At 45.9% G+C, this 16059-nt stretch overlaps 2 protein-coding genes across 3 annotated transcripts in view; one reads left to right on the top strand and one right to left on the bottom strand.

Moving 5' to 3' along the window:
- LOC142814300 (uncharacterized) overlaps positions 1 to 16059 on the bottom strand; it is a 116080-nt gene that overhangs the window by 63278 nt on the left and 36743 nt on the right. The window lies entirely within an intron of this gene.
- The window catches only part of LOC119172088 (beta-1,3-galactosyltransferase 1-like), a 33202-nt gene continuing 23556 nt past the window's right edge, over positions 6414 to 16059 (top strand). The window contains exon 1 of one of the 2 annotated variants that reach the window (XM_037423070.2): positions 6414 to 6648. Coding sequence is in view for 1 of the 2 variants with exons in the window: in XM_075892906.1 (XP_075749021.1) it covers positions 10362 to 10469 (108 nt within the window). In the remaining variant the exon portion in view is untranslated. Of the gene's footprint in view, positions 6649 to 10340; positions 10470 to 16059 lie in introns of those variants that run through there. The other variant, XM_075892906.1, reaches the window with a different exon arrangement.

Raw genomic sequence — 16059 nt, 5'->3', positions numbered from 1 at the left:
TACCGGTAGACCTTGAAAAAGCCTTTGATCGTGTTACAAAGGAACATTCGTTCCTTTTTCTTTCTTTTTTTTTCAGCATGCCAATGTTCACAAAGAAGTGCTTATGAGCGTTAAACTTTTTTATGGATCTTCAACTCGTCTAATTGTTAATGGTCAACTCTCGAAACCTGTTTCTATTTGCTCTTCTGTAAAACAGGGATGCCCGATGTTACCACTTCTGTTTGCACTTGTCTAGAACCACTGTGAGTATAATGTATTCGTTGTATTCGTGTATTCGTGGCGTCAGTATGTTAGGTAGTGAAGTTACAGTATTAGTTTATGCAGATGATATCGCTTTCTTTTGTACGGATAAAGCAGGTGTAGAAATTGTGGTATCTATAGAAAATTGAAATGTTTGGCGTTTTATTAGGAGCTCGTTTAAATGCTTCTAAGAGTTTAGTGCTATGGGTTGGATCGCGGAGTAGTGCGCCGAATCAGTTCGCATGGATCTATGGGACAAGAACTCCTCTACACTTACCTTGGTGTACCATTAGATACGTATAGATTCAGTGCGCATTAATGGGGACCACTTCCTTCAGCTTGAACAACAGGCCCAGACATTTGTTCACCATCGACTTTCATTATTTGGGAAAGCTGAAGCTTGCAATACTTTCCTAGCAACACTTTTGACCGAATGAGGGCGTGCACACAGACTAGAACAAGAAAATGCACACAACATAAGCGTCGCTCGCAATTTAACTTCAGTTGCAAGTGGCACTTATGTTGTGTGCATTTTCTTGTTCTATGTCCGCGTCTGCGTGCGCGCCCGTATTCGGTTAAAAAATGAACCAATACCAACTAGTCCAATTATCTACAACTTTACTATTTATTGTAGTTTATACATTGCGTGAGATTTTATATACTACGCTTTAGTCTGATTTTCGCTGCCCCGCCACGGTGGTCTAGTGGCCAAGGTACTCGGCTGCTGACCCGCACGTCGCGGGATCAAATCCCGGCTGTGGCGGCTGCATTTCCGATGGAGGCGGAAATGTTGTAGGCCCTTGTACTCAGATTTGGGTGCACGTTAAACCCCAGGTGGTCAAAATTTCCGGAGCCCTCCACTACGGCGTCTCTCATAATCAAATAGTTGTTTGCGGACGTTAAACCCCACAAATCAATCAAATCTGATTTTCGCTACTTTCCTATGAGTGCACGCGTCCTGAGAACATATTCATGCCAGTAGGTGAGGGTGGATTGGAACTAAATCATCTTTATCTATGGCAAATAGTATCAAGATTCTTCTTTCTTTCGAGACCTTTCCCATCCCGTAATACGTTCATTCTTGTAGATTGAATTCGTTGATTGCTTACCAGACATAATCGTTTCACCCAACTTATCTGAACGCCCGTGTTTGTGGGGATTCATGCAGTAAGTTTACCTCGCATTTCAGCTCCTTAAAGCTTGCTTTTCCGTTGAATACATGTACACAGCATGGCGCAAGGTGCTGCATAAGGATCTACCAAGTATACTCTTCCCGCCTCCGTTGTACCGTTCATTGAACTTCGATCTTCCAGGCCACGATGTGAGTGTGCAAAATGTACGTTCCACCAAATTCAAAAATGTTCTTCTACAAACTCCAGTCTGAAACATTGCCGGTAAACACATCGTTAAGAAGAAAAGGTATTTTTGTTCCTTATGTTAACTGCCGCGTCTACATATTGTGCCGGAAACGATAGAACATTGCTTTGTTAGCTGCAAAGACGCTTTATACATGTTCTGAGGTGTCCTTCAGTGAGCACTGAACGACTAAAGTTTTGTCATTGTCACACCATACGTTACCTTCTACCAGCATCGCTTGATGAAGTGTCATATGACATGTTTCTCCTCATGGGTATGCACAGATTATGGGAGACACGTATGCAGGACCGTAATGCAGAACCCACCGCTTTTTCAAGCACACGATTTATTAAAATGTTTATTCACCTCAAGGACATTTATGACAACCTAGAGTTTAGACTGGACTGTTTCTCCATTTTGGTGAGGTGTTTGGCCTCAGCCCCTTTCTTGTATAACACGATGTGAAGAACTCTCGCTCTTCTACTTTATATACACGCTCTGGTAGCCATTGTGTGTTTCTTAGTAACGCTCGAGTGCTTGTTGTTTTGTATTTTTCTGTTTTTCTCACTCTTTTTTTTCTATTTATTTCCCATTGGCCTTTCCGTCTCCCTATTTCCCACTTTTTCTTTCTCTGCAAATCTTTTCTTCTTTTCAGAATGGATCAAATAAGTAATCATGTATTTTATTCGCAAGAACTAAATGCTGCCGGTTTCACCGAACATGGAATTCTTTGAGGTGTCTGAATTTAAATATTTGTTCCTCAAAAATAGACAAGACGATTTTAAATTTTTTTACATCAATTTTCATTCTTCTTCGACGTTGTACTATTTACGGAAATGTCGGGCAAAGATAAGAATGACGCGCTCCCTTTCACCTCCTATCAGAATTTTTGTCTGAATCGTCCAACGCGCCGTGGGAGTGGTGTTATGGTACTGTTGACAGGAAGCATGTAATATGTAATATTTAATGAATTCCGCATTACGCGTGATGGTATTGAAATGCTTATGGCTCGCTCTGGAAAAATATCTTTTTCCTACAGCCGTCCTTCTTGAATGTATTGATGAAAAATAAACATTAGCATTACCATAATTATTATTGATTAATATTATAAAATGTGATTGCGTAGGGAAGTCAATCTCCTTTTCCCGCCTTTCTGTAGTGAAGTCGTGCTCTGACAGACAAATATAGAGATGGCGTATGAACGCTAGGGCGCTCAAGTATGTGTTAGTAGACGTGAGTATAAGCGTGAACTGACATTCGGCTGATAGTAATGATTAACTTGGATAGGAGATCGGCAAGAAATGTGGAGCTCACTCTGCCTCACTCAAGAACAATCATATCACCCCCCCCCTCCCGGACTCACCCGGACACAGACGCGCTAAAAGGTTTCTCAACTTAACTCAAACACGAAAATATTGCTCACTCAGGCTCACTCTGGCACAAATTCTCGGCCAGATCTGAGTCTCAGTGTGCGTCGGAGTGAGGCAAACCAAAAGTCAACGTGCCGACCAATGGGGAATAGAATGGAAAAACGTTTATTGCAGACAAAAAAGAAAAGAAGTAAGGGTTAGAAGCTGGTAGATGGGGCCCTTTTAGTCCAGGGCCTCAGAACCCACCGCTTCTGGTCCTTTCTATCACTGGCGAGCAAGGTCTTCCAACTGCTCCATCTTAAATCTTTGCGCCGGAATCTGAGAAGTGTTAATTTTGACTGACCTTAACTCTAATTCCCACGTAATATGAGCAAGTGTTGGCTGTCTTCCACACCAAGGGCGAAAATCGGCGCATGCGGTTGGGTGGATCGCGGGCTTTAAGCGCAGGTGCAGATATGTATTTGCCTCCAGGCGGGGCCACTGGACCAATGGGGAAAGCGAGCGTTTGGTGCACCTGTTTGTTGAGCGAGTCAGAAAATGAAGATGATCAAGAGAGTACGCACCTGTATGATGATAATACTTTCTTGTCTGTAACGCGAGTCGACCAAACGGTGGGCGTAATACCTCTGTAGCTTCTCCTGTAAACGTACGAAAATTGGATGGGTGAATGCAAAACGTTAATTAAAGTGTTGAAGTGCGCGACTCGGGGCGCAGTGGGTCGTTCCCACGTTGGGACAATCAAGGCAAGCCCGACCACCGCTTTGTGGACCTACCGGAAATCCAATAGTAGAGCCCCGGCGTTGGAGCTCTACTATGTAATATACAAAGAAAATAATCTCAAAAAACGAAAACTGTTAATGACTGGAACAAGTGGCCTCATTAGTGTCCGCATGTGACACTCCGACTTTTTAAGGGCGCAACTAAGTTCTTACTTAATTCTGTATTGCATGCGTAGATATTTTGATGTAGGGAACTTCTATTAAACTGATTGCCCCCCCCCTTTAAGGTTTTCATAAAATGCTTGTCATTCGAATGAATTTTGCTCACATTTTTAATTACATCTACCATCCACCTCAGTAATGTGTACGTCTCCTTGTGCTCTGGATAAAATAAATAAAAAAATATTTAGAATAATAGCAAAGTAGAACTCGTCTTTGTCGGCAATGGACGAGACAGCGTCTTCGCAAAGGCAGATGCGTGTTCCTTAAAAATTAATCTGATATTCACTAGTATTTGGTGCCATCTTAGAATCGAAGATTCACTATTAATAAAGCAGGTGATATTTTTATGCAGCATTTCGTACATCGTACATCAAGTGCTCGCGGTCGAACATGAAAGCGGTGCAAACGTGTGATAAATTTTTGAGGTAATAAAGTAGGGATTTCGTCGAGTCAAGCTTCAATTGGCTTCTGCGCACTTGTGCTAAGGAAATGGGGAATAGAAATGGGGAAAAAGGAGATAGCACTGACTGAACGCACACGTACAGCAGCGGTGATAACGTCGAGCAGCATCCGCTTCAAGTGTGGAAGTCACTAGAATCGGTTACCAGTATCGCATGTGGAAGTCGCTGGGATCGGTCACCAGTGTCGCATGTCGAAGTCACTGGGATCAGTCACCAGTGTCGCATGTGGAAGTCACTGGGTCACTAGTGTCGCATGTCGAAGTCACTGATTGATTGATTGATATGTGGGGTTTAACGTCTCAAAACCACCATATTATTATGAGAGACGCCAGTGGAGGGTCGATCACCTGGTGTTCTTTAACGCGCACCCAAATCTGAGTACACGGGCCTACAACCTTTCCGCATCCATCGGAAATGCAGCCGCTGCAGCCAGGATTCGATCCCGCGACACGCGGTGTCGAAGTCACTCGGACCGGTTACCAGTGTCGCATGTGTAAGTCACTAAGATCGGTCACTAGTGTCGCATGTGGAAGGCACTGTGATCGATTACCAGTGTCGCCTGTCGAAGTCAATGGGATCGGTCACCAGTGTCGCATGTGAAAGCCACTGGGATCGGTTGCCACTGTCGCCAGCAACTGTGTCTGATGGGTTAGCAGTGTCTAACTGATCAGTTACTATATAGTGTCCAATGCGCAGACAGCATGGGCGTAGCCAAGGGGGAAAAACCCCGCGTCATTTTTCAATATTGCGCGCATATATAACGCACGCAAGTGCAAACGCATGCGCGCACATACATAAAGTTTAGTAAACCCCTTCCCACCCCACCCCTCTCCGCAAAAAAAAAAAAAAAATCCTGACTACGCTCCTGAGCGAGAGAGGTAGCGCGACCTGGCACTCTCCCGTGTTCGTATACTAATCTCAGGGAGGTGGCCTTTCATTTTCATTCAATCTAATCTATTGTATGCTTCACTGCTTTCAACTGCCTCCCCTTCTCCCGGTGTTGTGTCGTGCTATGCCGTGCGGTTAGCAGAAATAAGCGTCTCTCCTAACATCAAGATAATCATGGACGGGCAGTAGGATGTACTACTGACGGCACTAATGCACGTTGGTGAGCCAGTTCGTCGATGACGGCCAATCGAACAGCTTTGGTAAAGGTACTGACATGAAATGACACGCACTGAACACGCACTGAAATGACTCGAGACGAAGCACTGAACGAAGATTGGTTTGGTTTGGGAAAACTTTATTTTGGAAGTCCGAAGGCGTGCGCTGAGTTTGAGCGTTTTTTTTTATTCCCTCAAGGCCGCGCTTTGTTCTCTCTTTAGTGCCTGCCTCGTCTTCAGTGCTGTCAGAGTTCCGTACAACCTCTCTCAGGGGCAGGGCATGTGTCTGAAAGGATAATTCTTGAACCATAACCGCACTTGTCGATGGCACGTAAATCCATTCGGGCACTACAGCGCGCTGTTACAATATTGAAGTCACAGAAGCCGTTTCCTGGGGAGCTTCAAGCCGTGTGCGGATTCTCCGTGGTCGCAAAAGGCGGGAGTTTCCCGCTCCAGCAGGCTCCCTGGAATAACACGAGCATCGAGGCACTCTTAAAGAACGCGCGCTAAGAGCGCCCGAAATAGACAGAGGAGCGGCGAGCGTAAGAACTTGTGGCGCTGCTCTCGGCGCTCTGAGTTGTTCGCGAGCGTCCTCCGGAGAGACGGCGCAGTGTATCCGCGACGCCGGCTGCTGAGGCTGCGTCCTGCGGGCGAGAGCGTGGCTAGTGAGTTTCTTTTCCGCCTCGGCCGGCGCCTTCGCGCTGCCGCCGGGCAGGCAACTCCACTCAGCCAAGCCAAAGCATACGTACGAAACGGCCCACAGAATCACTCTATCTGTCAAGCTTTGCTCCGGAGTACAGCCCCCATTTGATTTGACAATGCTGCGCGGATGAAGCAGCAGTGTCGTGTGTGCGATAGTGAGAAGCTGTCGGAGAAATGGATCGCCGGCTTCGGACGGCCGACAAGTGAAACCGTTGGTGTCGAAGGGGTTCCTCGTTGCCCGCTGTGCGCGCGCTTGAGACGGTGCCACTGCAAGGAGCGTCCGTGGTGCCGGTGATGGTTTCGCTTTCTCCGTGTGGCTGATGCGTCGGGAGCAGCGGATCGACCAGCTCGGATTTTCGGCGGTGGTGGCGTCCTCTTCCGATCAACGGCGGGGCATCGCCGGAGCCCGCCGTCGTGACGCCGAACTCTTCCATGCCGCCGCTGGGCGCTTCGCAGCGACGACGTCGAATCAAAGGTAAGATAACGTGATCGCTGCTTATATAGGCTGGGCGGAGGCTTCGGTTAGGCTGATCGCCTCCGTTTTGTTCTTAAACGTCTTCATGCGTGAACGTAATGTGAATACAGAAAACGCACGTGGAGGTCTGGTTTCGCTGGCGACGATGAGAATGAAACGACCGCGGGTTTTCCGGTCAATGCTCCAGCTGCGACGTGTTGGCGCGCGTTTACTAACAGTGAGCGCGTGGTCGGTGTCGCTCGTGCGCCTGTTATCCTTCCGTGTTTCTCCGTTTCCTAAACAAACGAAAAAATGATATATTCGATAGGTTTGAAACACGTGTTTATCCTTGTAGGCGTTAGAGCCTTTTGCGGCTTTCCCATCACTTTCACTGGCAGCGAAGCCTGCTTGCATTCTGTGCATATCGCTTATTTAGGTTTCAATTGCTGTACTTTTTTTTTATTTTTTGAAGCATAACCTTTTTACCGCCAAACCTGAACATCTCTTATTACCTTGCCTCCCTGATTTCCCGCTTTTAAAAGATGTCCGCCTTGTTGGCAGAGTCACTATGGTGCTCGGCTGATGATCCAAAGGTCCCGAGTTTGATCCTAACGGCTGAGGGCAAATTTCGACGGAGACGAAATGGTAGAGACCCGTTAACTGTGCGACGTCAGTGCACGTTCAAGAACACCACATGGTCGAAATTTGCGGAGCCCTGCGCTATATACGGCGTCTCTCATAATCATATCGTGGTTTTGGGACGTTGAACCCCAACAATTGTTATCCTTTGCGTGCTTTAAAAGACAAATAAGAACGTTATCTTGGGGCCGTTGAACTGGTTGCGACTTGCACAATCTTCGACTTGGCGCGAATACAGAAGTCGTCTTATTCTTGTTTTCCGCGTTTTTTTTTTTTTTTGCATCACCTGTAACGCGGTGTCACTATTACCGCGTAGTAACGACGGTTATGTGTGGAAACCAACGTGTTAAAAAAACTGATTGGATTAATTGTCATCCGACCCTGCGAGCTGCGTAGCAAGGGTGTAACTCAAGTCGTCCTCGCAGTCCCAATATATTGTAGCAGTTCACCCTTAATTTCAATTCATTCAAGTTCCATTTCTAAGCTAAAAATTCTCAAAACATTTCTACAGCTATAGTATGAACCTGTGTTTCTCATGCAATTGTTATAATATGTTTAAATATTACTCATGTATTCTAAATTTTTTAACATAATATTCACGCAGATACCAATATATGAAAACCTCTCTTTCAAGAACTATTACTTTTACGAAGTAACCATTGTTGCATTAATAAGTTTTCTTCTTAACTATATCGGTTATCTACAATGTTTTGCGGCATCTCTCATAATAAATATATCCCCATCTTAGGGTTACGTTTATATAGAGAGTTCCGACGCAGAACCTGTAGGAACATTAGCACTCGGTGCTACAAGTTTATTGAACGCACATTATTAGAGAAAGGTAAATATTCCCGAAAAAAAAAATCTCCGTTTACCGCCAGGTCATGTATATGCGGTCATAGTTACTGTCCATCCCTCAGCGTTATTCCTTGCAATACAGTTTGTGATAGTCATTAAGGACCACACTTGCATCCCCCCCCCCCCCCCGTCTGTCTACAAGTGTCTATTTAAATGTCATTCGCCTACGCCTGACGCCGCATAAGGCTATATATCCCGCCTCTGCACGTGTAATGCAAGGGTCTGTTTCTTTTTTTTTCTATTCTTATCTTATCACCCACCGCAGCTAGTGGCTGATTAAGCCGATAACTCAGGTTATGCCTTCCAAAGATAAATGAGGAGTCTGGAAAACAATACGTGTTAAGCAATGCTGCCTCTCTCTCCAGGGAAGATCTAGCCTTACTACCGTGGTTAACGGCTGCTCCTGTTCGACGCACAAGTTATGACCATATTCAAATAAATACTTTAAGTACGCAAGATCAAGGATAGAAGAAGCCATTTCGTTCTAACGTACGATATATTCAATATTTCATATATATGCGCACATGTGCGACGGGGACCTTGTTGCAAGCTGTCTTCGCATGCACTCACATATCTCGTATGTCTGGTTTAGTAGTGATTTGGTGTGTATATGTAAGCGTGCGACATTGTGCAACAGCACGGTAGACGAGGGCATAGGAAAACGTAAGCACCCGTGATCGGTACTGGTCTGTCCTCGCTTTTCCTGAGCTCAAAATGTTGGCAAGGCCTGTAGATGAACGTCGCTAGGAACATCTGTAAATGTATACATGACTCCCAACCGAGCCACACGAGCTACACTGCACGTCAATTCAAATGTTCGTGCGTCGTCATCTTTCTCATTGCGCTGCACCTCTCCTGTTTCGTAACGCAACGTCGCTCCAAAGCGTCGGAGCTTTTTTTTTTTCATTTATTCTTCTTTCCTGCACGACTGCTTCGTTCATTCAAACACCACTCGTCCTCGTTCGGTAAATATAACGGAGGAAACACGATAACAGAAATCGCCCTTGCATCCGAGATCGCCGCGTTCGAACCTGTCGGTGGCCTTTCCACTGCTCCCTGACTTTTTACGACGAGCGCTTGTGCAGGCTACCGCGTGTTAATTCGCGTTGATTTCCCTGACGTCATCACAAGCCGTGAAAGGCAAAACGTGAGGTAGCTCTCCGTCTTCGCCTTTTCTCGGCCGTCTTCACAGGTGCTTGCCTGCTCTTTCAAGCAGAAAGAGGTCAACAAGACGAGGAAAAGTCGCTACGATGAAAGTATTTCTTTGTAGCGACGGTGGGGTCGATCGGCGTATGTTTAGTTTTTTTACTCGCACTTTATAGAGCCCGAGCCACCGCGGAAAATTTTGTTCGAGACAAGTGCATGCGCAGTGTGCGCCCTTTACGGCGATTCTGTCTTCACTTATAAATAAAAAAAAAGTTCCACATTGACGCTGGACGTCTCCGTTGAGCCGCTGTTTCCTCCTCATTACAACCGTTATTATCCAAGTGTTTCTGCTATATTGTAACACGTGGTCCGTCTCTTTCTCTCTCTCTCTCTCTCTCTCTCTGTGTGTGTGTGTGTTTATTTTTTACTTTAGAGCGGCGTTCGTTAAACGCGCCCCGCTACCCTGCAGGGGGACGACACACGAACGCACAGTACTTTAAACGCTTACGGCGCAATTTTGACTGCTCTTTCGAGAATTCCTAAATTTAGGTGAACGTTCAGGCGTCCCAAATTGTCAAGCTTGTTGTTTTATTCCTTATCCTCCGACAATGGCACCTTAGCTGCAGTGATACTTAGGGACCCGAATCCCGTTATTTTATTCGAATTACTTGATTTAATAATTAATTTAACAATTGACATTTAGTTAGATAATTCACTCGGCATATGTACTTTTCGCGACACCTTCTTCGCGTCTGTGGGAGTCGCGCCAGTTTTGTTTGAGAATTCAGCACGCGTTTTACTGATTGCTACAAACAAGGCGGAGATGAGCTGCACTTTAATTCCCATGCGCCATCATCGCGGCCATTTAACGCAGATACAGGGAGGTAATATTGTACGTTATATGCGCTGAGCAAACTGGACGACAGACGGCTCCAAAGCCTCTCGGAGGCAGCTTTGGAGCTGCTGTTCCAGTTGTCACGTGATCATCGAGAGTGCTGGCGAGCTTTGGGCTGGGCGGGGCCTGCACGCCGCGGCGTTGCTACAAGCGCCTCAGTGTGTGGACGGCGCCTACCGCGGCGTATAGACGTGAAATGTCGGTCTATGCCGGTCAGGGATCCCATATCGAAGAACACGTGGGCGCCTTCTCCATGCAGCCGCGTTCGTCGGTCAGGCGCCCAGAGCGATGCTCGACACCTCACGTATGTATAGCCTTACCGAGAATTCATTGGAGCATCGCCAAGACGATGGTGGTGAAATCGACTCGACGTAATGCCGCCTCGCATGAAAGGGCCGGTCTGTCTGCCGTGAGAAAAGAATGCGCCAACGGACGTCGAATCACGCTGGTGAACGTGGTTTCAATTTTCAGAGTTCTAGAAGCACCGTCGTATACGCATTTTATTGTTTGAGGTTTGGTTCTAGCTTTCGTTTACGTTCACCGCATAGGTACGTTAGTACACAACAGAGTGTGCGATTGAGGGTGAGGATAGCAGGCAAGAAACTTGACTAGCCTCGTCACGTCCTTTGTGCAAAGGCAGTAAGCGCATTGATTGAACAGGGAAGAATTGGGCTCTCAATTTTAAATCCCTCTTGCAAAAATTGAAACTTAAAAACACTTGCGTATGTGATATGAACACAAAAAATAAAAAAGCTTTCAATTGTCATATTTAAACCGGCATTGTTAGACATACGCCTCAACTATAATTTAACATATCAGCTCATACAAAGCGTATACAGTCTTTCGCTCTGAAACGACGAAATAGTTCGTTTGTCCTTTTCCGTATGCGTATATATACATCTGCTTACAGTGGGCTACTTAGCATTCGGTTGAAGGAATCGGCGAGATAACGGAAATAAATAATAATAATAATAATAATAATAATAATAATAATAATAATAATAATAATAATAATAATAATGTTGTTGTCGTCGTCGTAACAATAGCAGCAACTCATCCGCATCTCGTGCATTTTCTTTTTCGAAGCTGCATTATTCTTAGTGAACACACGCCACCGATTCCTAACTGCCTGGTGTCTTGTGTTTAGTAAGTATACATAGCTGCAAAAATGAATAAATAAATAGAGAAATAAAATAACGATAATTATGAATGAACTCGTTCGTGCCTCGTTGCCATATGCGATATAATTCGCTAACAATGCTTCGCCGTGGTTAAATATCTAAAACTGGTCTAGCGCATAATTATCTTGAGAGCAAATATAACGTTTCGGGCGCGTTTTCACAAAGCTCCTTTTAATTATTGAATTTTTAATTTAACCAAGTAACCATTGCGTCACGAAATAAGAGTATGATCTCTCGGCGTAATTTAGCTTTTTAAATATGTGCAGTTGAAGAACTTTTTTCTTGAAAATGTGTTTGCTATTGATGAAATGATGACAGCCCCCTCGCCCTTCCAGTCTCCTCAGTATGTTCGCATTCTATTGGAATTACTACGACGTCGATTCGTTAAATCTCTTAAGCGCTTCTTCCCGTGCCGACACGAATCCGTTTTTGCTCAAGGAAAGAATAAGCAAAACGACTTGCTAGTTTTGCATATCGCGCACGGGTGTATATACGTGCAACGTTTGTATGCGTTGGAATACGCAGGATGACCTCTGAACAAGACGAATCGTATGAGTTGTTCTCTTCCTCACTCAGTGACTGACCAGAGCACGAGGCGAGCGATCATATCGTCTATAGCTTGATGGCCGCATGAGTGGTTATAAGGTTATCGTCGTACGGCTCATGTGACGAGCGACGCAACCGGTGGTGTGACATCCGCAAGGATGATATGCGTTTTGCTGTGTGCGAATTGTACCGCGGAACTTGATACGAGCGGTCTTATTCATCACTTCTAACCGAGATGCTTTAACAGAGTCATTTGTGTAGGAAATTGAGTCTGGGGTCGACGAGGGAATAGTGGTAAAATGCTTCCAATAATACCGTACGTGACAAAAGAAACACTGAGGGCCGCATCTGCATCTCGCGGTATCACAGGCCAGAAACTGACGTGCCCCGCGAAACCTAACGCAAAGCTATAAAGGCAATGACGCAAACGCAGATAAAGTGCTGCACAGCGTGCTTTATAGTAACGGAAAGAGGGGACCAATAGCGGAGATAGTGTTCGACCAAGTTATGTTTTGCTGATAGTGCCAAGCTTTGTGTATATATATATATATATATATATATATATATATATATATATATATATATATATATATATATATATATATATATATATATATATATATATATATATATATATATATATATATATATGGTTGCAATTGTAATGTAGTATACTGGTCATACAAACGATACAAACTAAAATCCACAGAATGCTGGACCGGGTATATACCTGACGGAATAAATCGGCGCAGTGATCATCAATGGTAGCTTTTTAGGCTGTTCGTATCGGTTCATACCGGACGCGGAGTAATGCACCGAACACGTAGCGATCCTATTTCAGAATATCACGCCGTCATCAAGTAGGCTTCGCCAAGTACTTCTACTTTTCTGGACAGCAACTGGAATCAGGGAGGACGATGAACGACATTCTTCATCGGTGTCATCAATCTGTGGCAACCACACGCACGGCCCGAAACGGCAACACGCTATAAAAGGCTCGATAGAGTGATGCAAGAGCCACCGTAAACGAAACGAAATGGCGAGAAGAGCGAATCCACGTGTGCTGCTCGTGTCCGTCGTGGCGCGTTCATTCGCGCCAACGAACGAAAAACGAACCGCTATTGTACGACTTGATGGGTGCGTGCCACAGGGCAGTGGATCTTTGTTGTTGCTGTTTCCTTTTTTGTTTGTTTTCTCTATAGGGGCAAGAGCCACCAATGCAAAAAGACGGGGCACTTTAGGCTGCGGCGGCATGTTGGCACAGGCGCGTTTGGCTCCCAAGCGCCTGGCGTCACGCACGCAAAGGGTGCCGCCCCGGCTTGTACGACAGAAACGTGGCGGTTCAAGAATAGAACGACCCGAAATTCGGGTTTTCTCTGCCTCCGTTCCACGCTCGGTGCCTTCGCGTTAAGAGAGACAGAGGAATGGCAAAGAAGAGAGAGGGAACTATTTTAAACGTAATCGAATGGAGGTGGCAGTCTCGTAAGGTATAGTCGTAAGAATAGGAATAGAAAGATAACTGAATGAAAACTTCGTTTCTATAACGAACTCAATCAATCTATATGTAGACTCTAAAAGTCGTAGCCATTTCAATTTTCATTGCGGCTGCAGGGAGATAGTCATGTCAACACGTCGTTGTTGCTGTCAATATGTAAAGACATCACAAAAATAAAAAATTAAATAAAAAAGAAACCACCTAAAAGGGACACCACGCCTACCCGATGTAAGCAGAGATGATAAAATAGTAATTAAACTAGGAACAGGTTCAATATGAACGTATGTTCGCTGTGCATTCCATGAAGGTTGTGCATGGGCCACTCAAAGCGTGCATCAATTGTAGCAACATAAGACAGAATCGTCAACACAACACAGCATGGATAAGCAAGAGAACACGCACTCCCACCCCGTGCTTCTCTCCCTTTTTCTTTTTATCAGACCGTCTGGGGCCCTATGAGTTGACAGCTGCTTAACCTCAAAACTTCGCTTTGTGTACTGATGCAGCTCGAAGGATAAATATAGCCTTGGAGCTCTTTGCTCCAAGGCTATAGAAACAGCCATTGCAACATGCCATTCATTATTAACTGCGACAGGGCGGCCGGTCCTCTTTTGAGATACAATTGGCCACTGTACATGGAAGCGCTTTTCCTTCCCCCTGAGTGTTCGAGACACGTCTTCAAACACAGGAGCCGGGCCCGCTGTGCCAGCTCTGAAAACTGGCACGCGCACGTCGGAAGCCTTGATTACGCGCATCGCATTGCCTTTGCATCGCATTGCCTTTATTACTTTATAATAGTAATTGTAGGTGCGCCCCAAAACCAGGACATGATTATCAGGTCCGCCTGAGGGGAGAGATCAGGAAGTTTCGACCACTTGGGGTTCGTTAACGTCGACATAAATAAGAGCACGTGGGCCTCGAGCCTGGACTCGCTCGCTGGATTTCGTACCGATCGGTTGTGCCCCCGCGATCGCTGACGACTGCGCAGCTCTGGCCGACTGGCTCGCCCTACGCCATCTCCTGACGCCGACAAGAGATCCCGCTGAGTGGTGCCCCTTCCTCGGACTCCTGCGACCGTGTCCATCTTTCCTATCTTCTCCTTACTTTCGTTCATATGTGGCTGTCCCTGCACCTCTTTCTCCTTTTGCTCTTCTCTATATCTATATACTTTTAATTCATATCCTTTTTAATCCCTCCTTACCCCCATATCTCTCGTGAGCTACTGTTGAGGTGTCCTCCCACTGAGAGGCAGTTACGGGGCTCACTTTTATATTCTCTTCATTTAAGAATCACCCCCCCCCCCCCTTCGAGCCTCTTTTCTAGGAGGCATTGCTCGAGCATATCGCCTGCTTCGAAAGTTTGGCTTACTTGAGCACCTTTGGGCTTACTTGAGCACCGAAACTACAAGTCCACCATGACTGGTGATAAATAACTGCATGTGGCAGCAAGTCAGCAAAGGTTTGCCTATAGTATGCAGAATCAATCCAACTGCCGGTTCGTTTTCCGCCAGCTTGCATTGGCCTTCAGGTGCGCGCACAGCACGAACTTCATACAACTGAAAGTGTTCTCGATCCCGCTTTATTCACACTCACAAATACGGATGCAAAGATGTTGTTGAGAAGTGGCGATGGATATTTGGAAGCCTTACACTTTCAGTGGAAACTTCAGTGTATCGCATTTTCGAAAGGATTCCCTTTAAGGTCGATATGACGTTCGTGGGTCCTGTGGCACCAGCCTCTGCCTGCGTCTGCGTGTGCGGTATCCCGTGGACGGGTTAAACGTTGCCATAGAAAATTACCCTTGGCCGCTCGTCTGCACTATGACGCAGCGGATATATGACTCCCCAACACGTATATCGCCGCCACTTGGAATGTCTTACGAACGACTATTTACAACCTGCGCGCAAGGGTATAAAACATATCTCGGCATCTGCGCGTTCACCGTAGCTAAGAGATCAGCAAATGTACACAGGTGTGTGTCTCCACGCGTACCGCATACGGCCTAACCGTGCTGGCGTATACCTGGCTCCACAAGTGAGTTATCCCACTCGGAGATTTTTGTGCCGACGTGTAATTTAGCAACCATGCATATCTTTGCGTGCTGTCTGCAACACCACGATGTCAAATCATCACTATTACCTGTTTACGTCCCTGCAGGAGGACGAAGGTCTTTACCAACGACATACAATTACCTCTGTCATTGGCCAATCGATTCCATCCTATATGACAGCTAATTTCCTGATTTCTTCACACCACATTGTGGTCCTCTGCCTTCTTCGACTGTGCTTCTCTCTTTTTTTTAATTGGCACCCTGTCTGCAATTCTAATCGACTGCTGTTTATCCAGCTAACGAATAACGCAACCAGCCCCGAAGCGCGTCTTCAATGATTCACACCGCTGTCTGAAAAGGCCGCCATGCATAGTGGCCCGTCGTCACAGGGCTCGGCTGGTCACCAGAAAGACACGGCTTTGATCCCGGCTGCGTCGCTTCCTCGCAGACCGCACAGCTACATTAACATTAGGACCAGAACATTCCTCACCCTATACACTGGGCAGCTTCGGAACACCTCAAGGGTCAGTGCTCTCTCCAATCCTTTTTAACCTGGCTATGCTACCTATACCCAACGCTCTTCAACGTATCCCTGACTTGAACTTCTCGATCTATGCCGATGA

This window comes from Rhipicephalus microplus, chromosome 4, assembly GCF_043290135.1.
Source record: "Rhipicephalus microplus isolate Deutch F79 chromosome 4, USDA_Rmic, whole genome shotgun sequence".
NCBI lineage: Eukaryota > Metazoa > Arthropoda > Arachnida > Ixodida > Ixodidae > Rhipicephalus > Rhipicephalus microplus.
The sequence above is the reverse complement of the archived record's forward strand: the minus strand, read 5'-3'. Positions and strand labels throughout refer to the sequence as shown.